Source organism: Bubalus bubalis, chromosome 1, assembly GCF_019923935.1.
Source record: "Bubalus bubalis isolate 160015118507 breed Murrah chromosome 1, NDDB_SH_1, whole genome shotgun sequence".
Lineage (NCBI taxonomy): Eukaryota > Metazoa > Chordata > Mammalia > Artiodactyla > Bovidae > Bubalus > Bubalus bubalis.
Genome location: NC_059157.1, coordinates 114,227,487 through 114,247,205, shown reverse-complemented (window position 1 = coordinate 114,247,205; position 19,719 = coordinate 114,227,487). Strand labels below are relative to the sequence as shown.

At 41.7% G+C, this 19,719-nt stretch overlaps 1 protein-coding gene across 17 annotated transcripts in view; it reads right to left on the bottom strand.

The window, feature by feature from the left end:
- The window catches only part of KALRN (kalirin RhoGEF kinase), a 705,208-nt gene that overhangs the window by 263,126 nt on the left and 422,363 nt on the right, over positions 1-19,719 (bottom strand). For 13 of the 17 annotated variants that reach the window (XM_025281073.3, XM_025281358.3, XM_025281444.3 and 10 more), the window contains 6 exons: positions 18,351-18,470; positions 13,233-13,451; positions 9,839-9,988; positions 7,393-7,507; positions 2,925-3,040; positions 2,340-2,462 (listed from right to left, as the gene is read on the bottom strand). In XM_025281073.3, the coding sequence (XP_025136858.1) occupies positions 2,340-2,462; positions 2,925-3,040; positions 7,393-7,507; positions 9,839-9,988; positions 13,233-13,451; positions 18,351-18,470 (843 nt within the window). The remainder of the gene's footprint in view (positions 1-2,339; positions 2,463-2,924; positions 3,041-7,392; positions 7,508-9,838; positions 9,989-13,232; positions 13,452-18,350; positions 18,471-19,719) is intronic. The other 4 variants (XM_025281225.3, XM_025281409.3, XM_025281963.2 and 1 more) reach the window with 1 other exon arrangement.

Sequence of the window (19,719 nt, the reverse complement as noted above, 5' to 3'; positions counted from 1 at the left end):
GCTATTTGTAAGGCCTCCTCAGAAGGCCATTTTTTTTTTTTTTTTTTTGCATTTCTTTTTCTTGGGGATCGTCTTGATTCCTGTCTCCTGTACAATGTCACGTACCTCCACCCATAGTTCATCAGGCACTTTATCAGATCTAGTCCCTTAAATATATTTCTCACTTCCACTGTATAGTCATAAGGGATTTGATTTGTCATACCTGAATGATCTAGTGGTTTTCTCCACTTTCTTCAATTTCAGTCTGAATTTGGCAATAAGGAGCTCATGATCTGAGCCACAGTCGGCTCCTGGTCTTGTTTTTGCTAACTGTATAGCGCTTCTCCATCTTTGGCTGCAAAGAATATAATCAGTCTGATTTTGGCGTGAGTGTCTGGTGCTGCGCGCCTGTGCCGCGGCAGCTGCCGCGCTCGTGCGCCGTCACAGCCGCCATGAGATATAGTTAGGAAAGTGAATAAAGCATTGTTCTTGTCCTTTCGGATCTTGCAGGCTCATACAGGAGCCAACACTGCATACACATTACTGGGAGAACAGGATGGTCCATGACAGGTGCCTTAAGGGCTACACAGACAATGGCTGCAGTCCAAGGATGGGCCGGATTGTATTCTGGCAGTTGGCAGGATCACGGAGGAGGAGGCACTGAAGTGGAAAGGTGGCATCTTTTTAAAAAGTACAAACTAGAGGGAAGAGAAGGCTAATCTAAGGAGAAAATTAGTATAGAAAAGATACAGAGGCACGAAAATAAATGATGTATTTCTTGGAGGGTAAGAAAATATATCCATTCAGCTGGAGTGTAAAATTTGCATAAATGGGTAAGTGAAGATACAGTTGGGGTGGTAAGGTGACCCAGATGTAGACGTTGTTGAGTGTTAGCCTGAAGGCACTGGAGAGTTATAAAAGCACTCAAGCTGGTTGGTAATATGACCAAAGTAGTGTTTTAGAGAGGAACACCAGTGAAGGACAGGATGGACTGGAAGGAAGGAAAGGCTGAAAGCAAAGAACCCAATTAGGGTGACAACAATGTGAGCAGAAAGGAGAAAGACAGGAAGATTGTAAAAGAAGAATAAAATTAATTGACTAAATGATTCTCCACATTTCTACTTGTGTGATGGGCAGATTCTGATCCTAGGAAGTTCTGGGTATCTGCTGTGATCCATCCTATGTGAATAGGATCACCATGGATCTGATACTATTTAGACTACTAATGATTCATTGTTGACACTATCTGGAGAGGGGCAGATGGATGCAAAGTGGGTAATTCAAAACTATTTTCATTTGGAATTTAAAAGGGTTCTGTGCATCTGCCACATCCCTAGTGCTGTTTGTTCTAGCTGGTGTTGAAATGAATTTCTTATCTGATTGACAGCTTTTCATATTGAGTGACAAGGCCCAAAAGCTCACAAGCGTGCAGAGGAAAACTCCCTGCTATCAAGAGTTCGGGGTGTAGGATTCACAAAGTGTAAAACCACTTCTGAAATATCTCAGGAATGAGGCTAAGAGTCTAATTTTGTTACAGCAAATTAGAGGGAGATTTGCCATAGTGTCAGAGGGATCTCTGGGTAAGGTAGGCATTAATATGTTCCTCCCTTGACTGCCACAAAAGCAGCTCTCATCCTGGAAGAGCATCTGCCATGTCTGGAAGTGATGCCAAAGGTGGTCCTCCATGGCAGGGAGCCCAGGGTGAGGGACAAGGAAGCTACAAAGAGGGAACTGAGATAGATTTCCTTCAAGCCCAAGGTCCTCAGATCAAATCCTGGCTAGGAAAACATGAAAACAAGATTTCCTTCTATTATAGCATTCTCCACTCAGTGTGAATGGGGGTGTGAGGATGTGGGTACATACACCAGAGTGTGTTTTGCTCCCCAGGGACCCCAGCCCAGCTCATTTCCTGGGCAAGGCCAGATGGAAATAGTTCTGGAATCTGCTTTGTGAAGCCACCCATAACCACTGGCCCTTCTCAAAAGATGGACTTCCCAAGCCATTCAGATTTCAAGAGTATGTGGCTGATATTCATACACACAATGTGCATTTCACATAAATACATTCCTTTGCTGTATTTGGTCTAAAGGAACACAGCAGATTCCAGAACCTGGAGCACAAAGATGAGGTCCATTCAGAAGCACAGCATATAGGAGTTGAGACCCTGTATACAGAGCTCTACCCAGCAGCTGCATCTCTTTGAATGTTCAGATTTCAAAGGAGATGATTCTACCTACATGTCCCCCATTGGCTCTGTGGTCAAGCATTTCTGTACAGAGGCTGTTCTCTCACTCACAGTGTGAAAATGGCCAGAATGGGATGTGCTGGGTGGAAGGGGAGGGCTCCAGGATGCTTCCTACCTTGGCAGGCACTCTGAACTCCCCATATTCTTTCAGCAGTTCCTGAGTCTCCTCTGTGGTCTCCCCGGTGGAGGTATGTGTTGAGAGGTAATATTCACCTGTTTCTTGGATCCAGTCTAGTGCCTGTGGGAGGAAACAACCCACTAAGTTCTCCCAAAAGCCAGCTGTTAGTAGGAAAACATGCCATGGTCTGATGTGAACATTTGTGGTTTGGAACAATATGATGGACCCAGGAAACCCTGGCATGATTTAATCAGTACGTAGCTTGGAAGTTGGTTTATGAAAGTGCCCTTCTCTGTTATACCTGGAAAAACCCACCAGCAAAGACAGTGTCTTGTCCATTATCATCCATGAGTCAGGGCGATCTGCCCCCAGCATCTCCTCCCAACTCCTGTCATCAAACTCTGAGCAGAGTGCTTGGTGAAGGTCAAACTGCTGTCAGTGAAAGCATTCCTCTTCTCACCCCCATCTCCCATCTCTATTCTGTCGGTGTGATGACCCTCTTTGGAACTTCCCAAGTCTTGATCATCTGGGCCTCTGTACGGTCCTTGTCCAAGACAACTCCAGGGAAAGCGCTGAACATACCTGCTTGGCACTTCGCTCAAACACCACGTATTGCTGACACTGGTCTAACCGCCGCTTCTTCAATGTCCAGAAGTGCAGGACACGGTTCTCCCTCTGTAAGAGCTCACTCAGGATGGCTGCAGGGCAGAGAGCAGGTGCTGGTCTCAGGAAGGCCCTGATCAAATCTGACCAGCCACTCGGGCCCCCCATCCCAGATAACTGTGCCCTTCGACTCTCCCCATAGGACTAATTCAACACCAGAAGCAAGGGGTCAAAGTTTGGTTCAGAGAGAATTTCCCAGAGGACAGCAATACTGGGGAGACTGGGGGAGGGCTTACTGATGAAGTTGCATCAATAAAGTGGGGGAGAGGATGTCCCCAGGGTGACTTAAAAGTGACCCTGATTTTCTTCACACCAAAGCTTGTCCTTGATGATAGGAGACCTTGGGAAGTATTGGTGCTGAAAATAATAATTCAACCAGACACTTAGAGCCTGTAGAGAGTGAATGGACTTGGCAGGGATCCCAGCCACTCTTGGAGGTTCTAGGGGAGGGCCAGAGGTGAACAGGCAGGAGGACTGGGGTAACTGCATGGACAACCACGTCACTTGCCACGTACTCTGCTTATACAAAGGGCTGTGCTCTTAGTACTTTAACAGCATAGCCTCAGTTTAAAAACCTCTAAATCGTGGGCATAGGGAAGTTTCATTGGAATCATGTCTCTAAGCCCAAACTCCCCTGGTGGTTGGGACCGATCATAAGAAAAGCTAAAGCTATTCTCAATCATCTCTAATGATGGTAGGTGTGAGGATGAGCATGAGGCCATGAAGCACAGCAGAGGCTGTGGGAGGCATTTGTCCATGTCAGCTCCCTCCCTCTTCCTACTTCTCCTGTTGTTTCAGAAGCAGCTGGCTATGTGGATAGATTTCCAGTGTTTAATAGTATGTTCTAAGCTTGAAGCATCAAATCTATTTTGTACTATTTGCCTCTGACTCCCCACTAACTACATTAGATACTAATAAGATATATAAGAACGATGCTATGAAAAGTTGACACTTATTCAGTGCTCACTATATGGCAGACACGTATTTTCAGAGTACTTCATTATGCATGGACCATTATTATCTCCACTTTACAGATGAAGAAACTGAGGTTTAGAGAGGGTAGGCAACTGGCCCAAGGTCATTCTTATGGAAAAGGGTAGAACTTTATGACTTCTTAGCCACCATGGGCTCTCAGGTTATTGGGGCTGTAAAGCACAAGTTATGTTGCAGGGAAAAGCCAATTCTGACTGCATGTTGGAACTGTTTCTTTGACTTGCTTTTTGTTTTGTTACTATAATCCATAATGGATTATAATAATAATCCATAACCACCCATAATGGTCTGCCTCAGAGAATCCTGCCCCTCTGCCTGACTGTTAAACTAAAGTGCCTTTGCTCAGAATCCTGCCCACTTGTGGATGGCAGAAAGGAAGAAATCAACACATTTCCTGGCTGAGGCTTGTCATTATAGGAGATATTTGCAAGATTAATGGCCCTTATACTTTGTTTCCTCACCTCCTCTCATCTCTGATCTATAAAAGAACCTAGTATTAATACCCCAATAAGACTGTTATTTTGAGACATTAGTCTGCCATCTTCTAGGTCTACTGGCTCATGGGGCAAGCAGAGCAAGCCTGGACTCGGTAACAGCGTGCTCTACACAGAGGGCACAGCCCAAATTGTAGTGCTTGTTGATTTTTGTGAACTTTTAATGCACTATGGAAGTTTAACTCTTGAAGGATAGAACCTGTCTTTTCTCCCTTAGGCTGAGAACTTATATGGGTCCCTATTATTGATCTCTCTCTATACCTATGCTCTTATTATGTAGCTTTTTAGTTCCTCCCCCAAAGAGACTAAGTGTACTTCCTCACCTGTGACCTCACACTTGGTCATGTGACTTGTTTTGGCAAATGGGTCGTTGATAGGACATAAGTAGGGGCTTGGAGTGTGCTTGTGCACTCGACCTTGCCCCTTTGATCTCTGCTATTACCTCCCTAAGAAGTTCTCCTGGGTGACCACTGCCCCTTCAACAAGGTCCCAGAATTAATCCACATGGAGCAGACAAGAATCCATCCTGTAGTGAAGGGGCCAAGCCAGCCAGACCTGCAGTCTCAAGGAGTGCATTGTTGAGCCCAGCCAAGGCAGCTGGTCTCCAGGCAATGCAGTCAATGAACAATAAATGCTTACTGTTGTGGGCCACTGTATTTCAGGGGTTGTTATATAGTAATAATTGTTCCTATAAGAAAAACTTAAAATAAGAGGTACTGGCTTTGGGCCCAGGCAGCAGGTGGAAAGGAAATGGATACAGAAGAGGTTATAGGTCTCTGCTAAGGTGAAAGCTACAACTGGGCAAAGACAGTGAGAACCTGTGTTACCTTTAGTCTGTCTGTCTCTAAGTTAGAGCTTTGTTCACTGAGGTCCCTCCGTGGTGGCTGAGGGAATTAGCCCAGCTTAGGTGAATGTCCTAATGAGTTTCAGGTTTCATTTTTGCCCCTCCTGTAAGCTTTCCTGAGGGCATACCCTGTGCTGGCCCCCACCAAGATGCAGCACAACCTGCTCTCCCTGGGAGGCTGCCACTCTTGGCACACTGGGGCGGAGGTGGGGCGCGCTTGCTCTCAGCAGGTAGCTGGCCTCTCTCAAGTCACATTTAGACATCAGAACACAGACCTTGAAAAATCTGCAGGAAGGGAAAGGTGACATAATGCCAGCCACCCACAGGGCCCCTCAGCTGCAAACAGATAGCACATCTGGAAAAGGAACCCTCTTCCTTCTTCTCTGTAGGGAACTTTGATTCCTAAGTTTTAATTCTTCCTGGTGTCCTCTGATCTTGCCACCTCCCGAGCTCCTTAAGCAGAAAAGATGCCCTTCCTAAAAGAGGTCCAAGCTTCCCACTGTCCCCTTAGCAGCTTGCCAAGCCTGTATCACTTCCCTCCCTAGCGCTGGTCTCCAGGGTTGTATTGCTCTGCTGTGTCAAGATGACATTTGTTAAATTCTTCACCCACTCAAAGGCTAATTTCTGTAAGGTCCAGAGTAAGTGATTCCACCAATTATAATTTAAGCTTAATGTTGGTCAGCAAATGAACAATTTTAAAGGTTACTGATTTTTGTCCATAGAACTGTAGACTTTACAGAAATCAGATAAATATTGAAGATTATCTAGACCAGTACTTATCTAAATTTTACATGCACAAAAATCACCTGGTTCTGGTGGGATGGAGGAACTCTTGCCAAAAAGGAGGTTCTGATTCTGTAAGTTTAAGTGGGGCATGAGATAATGTTTTTTATAAGCTCCCAAGTGTTGTCAATGCTACTGGTCTGGGGCCCATATTTTGAGCAGCAAGAATTTACACATCCTTCTTCATTTTTCAATAAGAAAACTGAAATTTCTAAAGCTTAAGCAGTAAGTAATAAAACTAGGTGGCTCAGTGGTAAAAAAAAAACAAACCCCGCCTGCCAATGCAGGTAACTCAGGAGACTTGGGTTTGATTCCTGGGTTGGAAAGATCCCCTGGAGGAGGAAATGGCAACTCACTTCAGGATTCTTATCTGGAAAATCCTAGGGACAGAGGAGCTGGTAGGCTACAGTCCATGGGGTTGCAAAGAGTCAGACACGACTGAGCATGCAGCACATTGTACATTGCAATAAAACCAGGATTAGAATGTGGTTTTATGAATCTCAGTCCATGTCTCGTTCTCAGGCTGTAAGGTAACTCAATCTTGTGCCATTTGATATGGTAGCCATGTTTGGCTATGACACTTAAAGTAATTAATAGTCAGTGGGGGTACCTAGGCACATTTCAACTGCTCAGAAGTCACATGTGACCAGTGACGATGATACTGCACAGTGTAGATATGTACAGATTATCTGTTATTTCTCTTAGCATTGTTATAAACTCTAAGAGAGTCCCTTGGACTGCAAGGAGATCCAACCAGTCCATCCTAAAGGAGATCAGTTCTGAGTGTTCATTGGAAGGACTGATGTTGAAGCTGAAATTCCAATACTTTGGCCATCTGATGTGAAGAGCTGACTCATTTGAAAAGACCCTGATGCTGGGAAAGATTGAAGGCAGGAGGAAAAGGTGATGACAGAGGATGAGATGGTTGGATGGCATGACTGACTCAATGGACAGGAGTTTGGGTAAACTCTGGGAGTTGGTGATGGACAGGGAGGCCTGGCATGCTGCAGTCCATGGGGTCGCAAAGAGTTGGACGTGACTGAACTGAACTGAAACTCTAAGATAAAACAAAATATATTTGGAGAAATTTTATAGTCATTTTTCCATTCAAAATTTTGATGCATGATGAATTGCCACTGTCCATACCATCCCACATCACACTTTTTCTTATCTAAGGAGAAGAACCAGGAAATTTGAGGTCACATGAAGACCAGGTACCAAGCTCTGGTCCATGTGGCTGGAGTGGCTTCAGGTCGGCAGGGCTCACACTGACCTTTCACTTGCTGTTCGGGTCCTCGGGTGTGGCTGGCAGCACTGGGCATGCTGACGTTGTTCCTATGGATGTACTTGAGAAAGACCTCAGCATTCCGCCGTGCCAGGGTGCAGGCCTGAGAGAGACAAAGTGTGAAGTCCCAGTCCAGAGGTGCACATGATCTAAGGCACCAGAGAAGGGATGCTGGTGATGAGGCTTTTGGGTCTCTGGGTGAGCAGAGTCCTGGAGGCCAACTGGAGCAACATGGATGTTCCAGTTCTAATGGAAGAGGTTCACTTATTCTTTTAAGTGAAAAGCTTAAAAAAAAAAGCTCCCTTGTTCCTCTCTCCTTTCCATCACAAGCGAAAAAAGAAATCAGCTACTCCTTGACTACTACATGTATTGATTCAGCATGACCACCATCACCTTTCAGGCTAATTTCCCTCTGCCACATATAAGAGTGCCTCATATATGACCTTGGTGTAAGTCGCTTTAACATTAGCTTAATTTAGACTCGAGAAAGCAAATTTAGTAATCAAACTTATTAACCACACGTTCCAAATATAAATGGAAATTACCCACATTTTAGAAACATGTTTGTCTATAAAACCCAACTCCACCTCAGTAAGATTAATAAGCATCCTATTGCTGGGCACAATATATCATGTAAAAGAGTAAGAGCCATTGTACCATCCCCTTAAGGCTCACAGAGCAGTGGGTGGCAGAGAGGACAGGTTTGTCCCATGCTGCTGTACTGGAAGGAGGCTGGGGCCCAGCAAGGGCAGGAGTCATGAGCAAGTCAGGACTAGAACCTAGGTCTACTGATAGAGTGCTTCTAGTTTCTCTCAAGACCAGAGATTTTCTGAAATTTCTTTACAAAGCAGTAGTTTTCCTGTTGGTAGAAGTAATACATGTTATTCCATTAATTTTCAGTCCACAGCTTTCAGAACTACATTATCTCTAAACAAAATTGTTAACTTCTAAACTTTTTCCTACTTAGCATCTGATTCTACAAATTATATGGTCAAAACTAAGCTTTTTTATATTTAGTATCTGATTCTACAAATCACATGGTAAAAAATTATTTTAAATGTTGCTTTCACAATAACGGTTTCTGGGAGCTCTGGTAAGATTGTTCATGGTTCTACCACCCTAAGGCCCATGAATTTAACAGCTGGATAGTGGTCCAAAACTAAAGAATCCAAAATACATCAACTAATGTATACAGAGAGCTTGATCTTCTGTCCATTTGGCTTGTAATTTCCACAACAACAGTTTCTCAACTATGGTTTTAGGCACATATGGAAAACCTCAGAACATTTTTTTCCCTTCTTCAAAAAAAACATTTAATTTTATGAAGAAATACCTTTATACTTCTATTTAAAAACTTTGACATGCTCTACTTAAATTGTTTCATTTTAAACTTTATCAGAGGGAAGACTTTTAAAATCATCTTAAGCCTTATATGGAAGGATTTCTATTTAATCTTATTAGTAAGAGCTGATTACTAAGGGTTCTGATCAAATGCAGGTGCAGATACTAGATAGATGGGAGGAGAGCAGCAGGAGGTCATCTTTAAAAAAGAATAAAAATAAAACTTAAAGAAGTGGTCAAGTAGAGAAAATCCCTAATGAAAGAAAAGCAGTTAATTACAGAATTGTAGAAAATCAGGGGCAACATGTTAAGGTATAAAAATTCTCTAGTGTGCTTTCAGAAACCTGAAAGGAAGCAGAACCTAAAAGCAAGGAATTTGAGAGTAAATAGATCCTTTGAAAAAGTTTTCACACTGAAGGCTCTGTCAGAGAGAAGATCAAAGGCAGAAGGAAAGAGGCTTAGGAGGTCTTCCCACACCAGCTGAAAGCTGTTCAGAGCTGGACTGTGTTTCCCCCCTGGGAAGCTAGGTATTTCTGTCTTCATACACAGAATAAACAGTGTCACATTTATTGGTAATCGGTAATTGTTAGATTGATAAATAAATGTCTAAACATATTTTTTTAAACTCTTGCTCTAAATTTTGTGTCATCCAGTTATAAAAGATGTATTTTATTAGTTTTCTATCTAGGCTTATATATTTAAATTAAAATACTTTTATAGATAAAACATAACTAAGTGAAAGTGTGTATTTTCCTCAGTAAACATCAATGGGTATCAGGATATTTATACATAGCACCAGCAGAAACGGAGCATTCTAATTACCTAATTATACAAAAAGTGTGGAGAGAAATAATGTTTGAAGTGTAACTTTTCAACCTTTCAAATGTCCTCTCTACAAATGCCTCCCTTTAGATAAGAAACTAGAAAATACAGGGGTATGGGAAGCCCATATGAAGCAGTGAGAGAGAGAGAGAGAAAGAAAGAGACTGAGACAGAGAGGAGGAGGAAGAAGAGGAGGAGACTGAGAGAGAGGGAGACGGTAGATGAAAAACAAGGCTAAAGTCCCAGAACTTGGATGACAATGTGCTCTGACCTTAAGAAAGGCTTCCTTTTGTTCCAAATGTTTACTGATGAGTGGAATGACGTGGTCGATCTCTGCTGCTGGCCCCAATTTATCTCGTCCACCACACCAGTCCTCATCTCTTCGGTATTCTTGCTCTAAGCTCTCCAGGACACTACAGACCTAATGAATCATGAATGAAAAGACTCAGTAATTGTTTAAGAAGTGTTTTATAAGGACCATTAGTTTAGAGACCCCTATTGTAAGTGACATTTTTCATTCAAAATCCAATTTGTGGCCTTAGGTGTGCAGTACCCCTGAGATGTCTAAGAAAAAGTCCAGGAGGCAGTGAGAATCCAGTGTCTGGAGCTTGGAAGACAGATTACAACTGAGGTATGGACTTTGGAATCATTTTCTGACAGCTGATGGTTGAAGGCTACAGGGATTGATGACATCACCTAGAGATAGTGTACACAGCAAGAAAGGAGGAAGGACTAGTAATTTGGGGAGTTTCAAAGTGTTTTATATATTAAATTGCTATAATCTTATGATAACCTATGAATTAAGTAGAACAGGAAAAGGAGGTTTGGGGAAGATATTTGGGTTGCCCAGCCATCTGTACTTGTCCTACAGGAAGTAGCCTCAAGTAGAGGTAAAAGAGGAAGTTGCCTATGTTGTGTGATTTATGGACCATAAGTGAATGCTATCTTTCCCCTTGCTGGGAAAAATATTCCAGCAAAAATGTTTCAAGGTGCTACCATAAGGCAATGACATCTCCAGGCCTGCTATTGCAAAATGTACATTTCCTTCAGAGGAATAACAAATTTGAGTTAACTTAAAAGATAGTTAAGATGGTTTTTCAGTTCTAAAACGTCTGGGAGGCCATGCTCTAATTGACCTTAGAGACAAATTGGGTGCATCAGTAGGAGACACAGTGCAGCCTAGTGTCAGGGATTAAGGAAGGATGCAGAAAACAAAAACCATTTCTATACTTTCCTTCAACAATCTATGGTTACTTGCCTGGCTAGGGCAGCAGGGGAAAGTGGTTCTAACTATCCTTGACCTCCTCTATCTGAGAAAGTCATCTCTTTTGGTAAATGACATGGCATTGGATAGGATGCTTTATGAATTATGAACTGAACTGAAAAATAAGCTGAAAGATGTCCAAAGCAGAACACTCCCATTGCCAACATGCTTCCCATGTCATGAGAAGGCCTATCCCTGAACTCTAGCTAATTTCTTTAGCACCACACATCTCTCTTGAGACAAGGCCTCAAAGCAAGCAGGAGGCTCACATCTTGAGAGAAAACAGATTATACACATGCAACAACTTTAAGAAAACAAGTGCTTAACACTTGTCCCAAGGTAGTATTAGTTTTAAAACCAATCAATTTGGGAGCTAGAAGAAATGGAAAGATTACCCAGTGTAAGTCATTTAATTTAATAGATGAAGAATCAAAAATCTAGAGAGAGAAAGTGACCTTTGGTAAGGTCAGTTCAGGGTCAAATTTCCTGACTCTTAATCTAGTGTTTTGTCCCCTTCAGCATCTTGCTGCTGCTGCTGCTGCTGCTGCTAAGTCGCTTCAGTCGTGTCCGACTCTGTGCGACCCCATAGATGGCAGCCCACCAGGCTCCCCCGTCCCTGGGATTCTCCAAGCAAGAACACTGGAGTGGGTTGCCATTTCCTTCTCCAATGCACGAAAGTGAAAAGTGAAAGTGAAGTCGTTCAGTCGTGTCCGATTCTTCACGACCTCATGGACTGCAGCCTACCAGGCTCCTCTGCCCATGGGATTTTGCAGGCAAGAGTACTGGAGTGGGGTGCCATTGCCTTCTCCTCAGCATCTTGAGCCATCTCAAATTAAAAACTATATATGATATTACAAAGGGATTAAGCCTCATTTTTTTCATATGGATAGTCAGTTGTCCGGCACCATTTTTTAAAAAACTTTACTTGTTGAATTGCTTTTTCAGGAATCAATTGACTGTATATATGTGGGTCTATTTCTGCAACCTCTACTCTGTTCCATTGTGTCTGTTCTCACACCAATACCATCTTGTCTTGATCCCTACAGCTTTAGTCTTAAAGTCAGGTGGTATAAAGCCTCCAGTGTTCTTTGTCAAGATTGCTTTTGGCTATTCTAGGTTCTTCACATATCCGTGTAAATCTTAGAATTAGCATATCGATTTCTATTTTTAAAAAAAGCTTGCTGAGGTGTGACTGGGCTGTGCTTAATTTATAAATCAACTGGAGAAGCTCTTTATTATGTTAGTCTGCTGCTCTCACTTCTGAGGCCATGTAAGACGCCACCTCTCTGAAATGCTTGAAAGGAGAACTGAGAGAAGGTGTAAAGATGAATGCTGGCTGCAGGGCCCACTGACAGGTTACATCTCATTCATGGGATTCCCGGTGTAGTACAGGAAACACGGCTCTCTGTCATCAGAGAACTGTGAGCCTAACTAGTGTTCCAGAGAAGGCAATGGCACCCCACTCCAGTACTTTTGCCTGGAAAATCCCATGGATGGAGGAGCCTGGAAGGCTGCAGTCCATGGGGTAGCTAGAGTCGGACACGACTGAGCGACTTCCCTTTCACTTTTAACTTTCATGCACTGGAGAAGGAAATGGCAACCCACTCCAGTGTTCTTGCCTGGAGAATCCCAGGGACGGGGGAGCCTTGGTGGGCTGCTGTCTATGGGGTCGCACAGAGTCGGACACGACTGAAGCGACTTAGCAGCAGCAGCAGCAGCAGCAGCAAACTGTGTTCAGTAACTCATCACTCTCTTTTCACAATCCTCACAGGAGGCATACTTCACTGATGTTGGCTTGGACACATGACTTGTTTTGGCCGAAAGGATGTTACAGCATGTGACACAGGCAAACTTGAAATGCACTTGCACAGTAGATTTTGGGCTCTTGCACCCCTGCCTTTCACCATAAATGTGGCTCAAATACCTGCCAGTCAAGAAGGAAGAGAAATACAGGAACAGATCTAGATCCAACCTGTAGCTTGGAGCCTAGTTTTACTATGCTCAGCCAAGATCAGCTGAATACTAGATACCTAAGCAAAAATAGTTGTTCATTGTTTTACACCACTGGGATTGGGGGTGATTTGTTATACAGCATTATTGTGGCCAGAGCTAACTGGTACATCACTGAAACCTAGCATTCAGCATATACCCAACCAATTTCTACTTCAACACCTACATCTAGTGAGTTTGAGAAATTTATAAGAAACAAATTACGTGGTCCACTCCTTTAATGGAAATAATCATACGGAAGCAAACCATGGTGTTTCCACAAATCATTCTTGTACTCTCAGGCTAGTGCTGAGAGGATTGGCTTCTTGCTAAGGTAGATCCTACAGATTTGCCATGTGTGGCAGAAAACTGCCCTCCATTGGTCTCAGGCCCACACAGCCCTCTCCCTCACCTGCTCAGAAGTTTTATAAAAGGCCACTGAGGCATTGACCAGTTTCAGTCGGTCTTCCATCTTGAGCATGAGTTGCTGCCAGTGGAGGGCCACCTTCTCAGCACATTCCCGGATGGCATCTGCATCATAGTGACCAGCCTGGAGCAGCGCCTCAGCTTTCTGCTGAACCTGCAGGGCGCTCTGGTGTGTCTTCTGCAAGGAAGTGGCATGAAAGAGGGACTGGGCACAAGGGGAGGAGAGAGAGGTCCGTGGGAACAACCCAGGCGTGGTATGGGAAGGGGTGGAGTGAGGCGTGAGTGGAAAGATGCAGAAAAGTTAAAGAGCTTTAAATGACTGATTCAAACATGTTGTCATCACTGTTTTAAAAGCATATTTAAAAAATGAATATCAAACATTTTCATTAACTAACTGCTCAGGTCCCTAACTCCTGTCCCTACCCCTTTCTCATTTATTTGCATCACTCTTCGTTTTAAAGACATTTTAGTTTCTGTGCTAGAGAAACACAGTTGTGTATAAATCTGCTTCCTGGTTGACTCAAACATTAATTAAATCTCCTTTTCCAATCTAATCATAAAAGTATTCATCATCAGTTTTCAGAGGAGGCTATTGCTATAGTCCCACTCTGCAGATCAAATAAATAGTACATAAAATAGTACATAAAAAAATCCCCATGTAATACAAGTCTCAACCAACAATGCAATCATTTTAAACATGAATGATCATTTTTAAAAGGGTTCTAGTAGAAGGAAGACATTTGACAGGTTAGTAAAGCAGGAGAGTAGAATCTCACACCATCTCTTAGTTGTCAAGGGAACAGAACAGTACAGAAGATAATTCAGTTTAACATATAATCCCACATTACCACATCATTTACGTTTGCCTTTAGGATAATCTATACTGCAGAAGGTTTGTTTTCTTATTCAGGTAAGTGTGGTTTGCATCCTGAGTTCACTTTAACTGAAGGAGGTGGGGAGAATAGGTTGGAGAACTGGGTGGCAGGAAGACAGCCAAATAAATACAATTTATTAAAATAAGAGACTGATGTGGATGAGCCATATGACTTCAACCAGCTAATATTATCCCAGCTTCAGCTACTGGGATCATTTCAAGCCAATGGCATAGTATGAATTTGGCCTTTGCACTTTCAGGAAAGGATAGCTTAGCTGACAGTGGGGAAGAACAGCTGGAAGCCCAGCGCCTCACTCCTGAATGATTTCTGCTCGTTTTGGGCTGCACTGCAGGGACAGTTCCCCAGAGCAAACCCATTCAAGCACTGCCTGTGTGTGAATACAACCTCCCCTCTTCTCACCTCTACCTCCCGCTTACCTTCATTCCAAACTGCAGTCTACACAGCCTATCAACTACCTTCTGGCTGCCCTTTCCCCTCTGCTGAATCTGTCCTCAGCATGAGCTATGTTAGCATGACCTCCTACAGCACCTAGACTCCTTTATTCCCTTACTTTGCCACTGATTTAGCCTTCAGTCCTGATGAGCACATTCTTATCATGTAGCAATCTTCCTAATTGCTACATGAAGTTAGAAAAAATTAACAAGTAGAAATAATCCATTACAAATCTTTGGTTTCTTTCTCTATTTTTCTTATTGGTACCATTTTCTTTTCCTGTCTCCTAAATGTAGAAGTACCCTCAGGTCCATTCTTTTGGTTCACTTCTGTAGAGTTCTCATCTATTCCCTTGGACACTCAGCTCAGCTCTGACCGCCTTCAAAGATCTTTCTGGATAGCCTGAGACTTACTATAAACTACCCTCTTCTGAATGCCTATACCACTTGGCTGATTTTCCTTACTTAATGAAACTCTTAAGGCAAGAGCTGTTTTAAAAAATCTCTTTAAAAGCCATTTAGTCATGTGTATTTTCTGTGCTAGGCACTGTACTTATGAATTTTTCTAGTTCTTATGATACTTCTACAGGTGGATATTCTTATTTCCACTTTATAGATTAAGAAACTGAGGCTCAGGCTGATCAAGGTACTTGCCCCAAAACGTACATACAAGGAAGTGATGAAATCAGATTCAGGTTTGACCTATTTCCAAATTTATGTCCTTTCCACCATATCACATCACATCACTTCATATTTAGCAATTAGAATGGTATATACAGTTTCTCATTTAGAGGAAGGGCTCACTAAGTAGAATTAGTGATTCTGATAATTATCTTGTCTCTCCTCAATATATAAAACCAGCATATAATTGTCATAAACCTTTATTGTACCTTTTTCTCAGAGTAGAGGAGTAACTTTAATTTTCTTACAATTTATGCTATGTAACAAATCCTCTTCCTTATTCTGAAACTCATTAATATCTAATAGTCCTGGGAGCCTCTTCTTCCCTTTCATTTCCTAAATAATAAACTCTTATGCATATGACATAATCTCTGCTTCGCTACGCTTGAGTCATTATTTTGCATTTATTTCTACTATTATCTAATCTTATTAAGTGCTGTCTTTGAGACATGGATTTTCAAGGATGTTCATATTTAGTAGGGGGACATGGAAGAAAACCAAACCAAATCAACTGAATTTATTATCCAGTTTTAACTACTGTCATAGTGCTTATGCTTAGAATGCATAAGAGGATTTCAAATAAAAATGGATTTTAAAAAGCAGGTTATAAAAACAAGGGTGCTTCTATGATGTTCACAGTTCTTGAAGACACATCAGCCACAACATTTGGATACTAAAAAATGCGAATCTGTAAAGCTGTATTTCTGGAGAGCTGTCTACTGCTCTGCATTCTGAATGGCTCTGGGGAAGTTTTTCTGTAACCAAGTATACTTCAGGTAAACATTCTGACCTTCTTTAAGGAGACCAAAACCTTCAGACAGATGAGGCCAATCAAGCTAGGGGGAGCAAACATCTCAGTTTTCCCATGAGAGTTCTAGTCCATGCTGATTTTTCTGGATTAGTTATTATTAATTCCCACTTTTTCTCTTAAAAGAGTCTTAGTTCTAACAATAAATTATATAATTGTCTTACATAGAGCTATTTTATTTTCCCTTCTAGAGGCCAGGATTCTTTCTTAGGGCCCAAGAAGTCAAATTATGTTCCCTATCACTGTAAGGACCTCCAGTAACACTATCAAAATGGGTTAAATAAAACCAGACTAGTAAAATCTCCTATCAAATTGCTCACACCCTTCCTGGCATATGTTCCCCCAGTGCAGAACCTGGTCTAAATTGACATATTTAGAGAGAATCATAATGCCACCTGGAGAAGGAGCATACGTTGAAATTCTATTTCCTACTCTTTCCCCATACTGTTCTAGAGCAATCAGCTCAAGTCTCTTTGGGAAGGAAATGTTCCAGTACAAATTCTGGCTCTGTTCTTGTCATTATTCTAGCCAAGCTGCAGACCCTGCCCACCTTCCATTCCCAAGATCTACCAGAAATCCTGTTTGTTTTGTCACGTCCTCTTGAGTCCACAGACAAACTCTACAGGCATTTATATCTCAACATATATCCTAGGAATATTTGATCAAGTTGCATCCATGAAATTTAGAGACACAGATGCTTAGTAAGCCTCTATTCTGTAAGGATGCAACATCATCTAATACAAATTTGTGTATACTGCATAAGCAAGTCAGATAGAATTTAGCTATTTCAGTAACATCACTAATGGATTTACCCACTATTTTCTACTAGCTCATTGAGACGCTCAAGTGTGTCACAACACTTGGTTTTACTATTACTAGCCCAACATCTAATTAAGGGACTGAAAATTGAATTACCTGACAGGGCAGGTAAACGTCCACATTCGAGGTAAGTAAGGAGGAGGCATGGCCAACAGCTGTCCTTTCTTCGCCTAGTGTCCCTCACAGATTCACGTCAAGCCTTGAATGTGACTGCCCGACTTTCATTTTCTTCACGGCTGCCTCTCAATGGGGCTTTGACCACTGTGGGCCTAATTTTTTTTATTATAATCTCAATCTTGATTTTTCCTTCACAATGAATAGATCCCAACACCCTAATATTTGGATGTGCCAGTAAAACGCAATATTTCCTAAGAAGTTATCAAACGTCTTAGAGAAGTATGACATTCATGTTAATGCTACATTTTCACATATAAGAAAGCTTTTCGAAAATTAAATGGCTGAAATCCATCAATACTAGTTTAAAAATGGCTAGCAATCAGTTGGACCACTGTATTAAAGATAAACTTCATGACACAGACAGTTAAGATTTTATCACTGTTGTGCTTCTTTAGTAGAAGATAATACCTTTGCACTTCTTACACATTCAAAACTGGGTTAACTTCTATACTGAACCACAAGTGATGCAGGTCTTTGAGGTTTTCTCTCTTTATCTCTTTTCCCATTGGAACTGAACTTATTTTTAGCATAGTTCCCATGTCCTATTTCCTACTCTTTCCCCATACTGTTCTAGAGCAATCAGCTCAAGTCTCTTTGGGAAGGAAATGTTCCAGTACAAAGGATAATTAAAGATATTATTTAAAGCAAGACAAAACTCACATTAGACTATCACAAGTGGAATTTTATTTTAAAATAGCCTTGGTTGGTAAATTTCTGATTTTAGTTTATTCTTTAAATATGACTTCCACCCGCATTATTGAACAACTACTTTCAGTGAAACAAACTATCTAGTGTAGTCTGCTCCTGTGCTCACTGCTCTTGTTAAAAGGCAGATTTGACAATGAAATCTAAATGTTACATGTAAATCAAATGTTTAAAAATGGAATCCTAATTTACTACTGACTTCTACAGTTGTTTATCCTCAATTCTGAGTGAGCTTCAACTGGAAGTGACTTCTAACTTTTTAGCTTTATATTTTTCACATGATGCATAGATCATAAGGTATTAAAAGACTCAATGGACCAAGGGCCTTGAAGGTTAAAGGTACTAATAAAAAAGACCACATTTGGAGTGTGCATATTTGTCTTCTAATACCAGGCTTCCTTGGGGTGATGAAGCCTTGGATTTGCTTCTCCAATTCCTGGGTGATAAGGAAGCTACCTGGCCCATTTCACAAGAAAGAGTAATGGCTTCACCACATAAAGGAAAACCCACATCTTAAGGAATCATCCTGCCTAAGTTACAGAGCAGAGAAGGGAAGGGAGGACAGTGCAGTCAGATCTGGGTGTTACCTCGATGGCGAGTTGGAACTGCTCATGCTCCCGCTGTAGCTGCTCTGCTTCAGACAAAGAGCTGGCGTTGACCAGGCTGGCATTGAGCATTGACTCCCCATTGCGGATCCATCCTAGGACCTAGGGAGTTGAGACAAGAGCACAGGTGAATGGCCTTCAGTCGGATAGCTCACTATCTCCTACCCGCAATGAAGAGAAGATAGGAAGGATGTGGATAAGTAAATCTCTCCAAATTTATCTGGAACCCTGTGCCATAAGATATTTATTATAAGTACCAATCTTATTCCCAGCTTCACATTTTCTTTCCTACCCTTATCACTCTTCAATCCCAGTCTCCTCAGCTACTTAATTTAAACATTACTTTATCTGATTGCACTGTAGGTATGTTTCTGAAGTTCCTTCTGGAACACAGTATGGTAAAAATAAATAAATTCCATATGTATGGAATATCGGTATGGTATCCTTTTCTTTTTTAAGGCTAACAACTGCTTGAAATCTTCTATATCTCATCACACCTATTAGAAACAATTTATTCATCATCTAGTGAAACCAGACCATTCTGTGGCACTCACGGAAGTCTGCCTTATTTGGTTATTTTGACCTATGTTTCATCTCCCCTCGTTAGAATGTAAACTTCTGGGAGACTTGATTAATACATGAGTCATATCATAATCTCACCCAATGCCTAGCATAGTGCTTTTCATATGACAGGTATGCAGTAACATTTTTGAAAGAGTGAAAATATCCAAGTCACTGTGGAAAATATCCAAGTCACACCTGAAAAGTGGGTCCAACCTCCTATGGTTTGCAAAATAGCCAAGAGTAGACAAGTCTCAGCCTTGATTGGTTAAACAACCCAAAAGGAGGAAAAAGAAAACAAGCAAAATAGTATGAATCACCCATACACTGGATCATTAGAAAACAAAAGAGTATGTTATAACTGATTTATTTAGAGGTTATGACTAGGCTGAGTAAGATTTCTAGGTGACCTTAACTTAATACTGGGGGAAAGAAAATTCAGCTAGAGAATATTAGAATAGAGGGAGAAACAGCTGATACTGTCTAGATAGTCCTAGCTGAAATGGAAATGTGGCAATTACCCAGCTAATAGAGTCTGGTGCAAATAATCAAACTGGAAGTATTAGGCCTTGAAAATCTACCTTGTGTCTGGTCATCAGAAAATTGCCAAATATTTGCTTTATTAAAGAGTCTGAGAGTTTGCTTGGAGAGGAAATAAAAGTTCTTCTGAAATTTCAAGATCAGTAAATATCATCCATCTGTTCCCTCAAGGCAAAGCAGAAGACATCACAATCTGTTTCAGAGGTTTTGAGATTTTTTTTTTTCTTCTCTCAACTTCTTCATGTTAAAC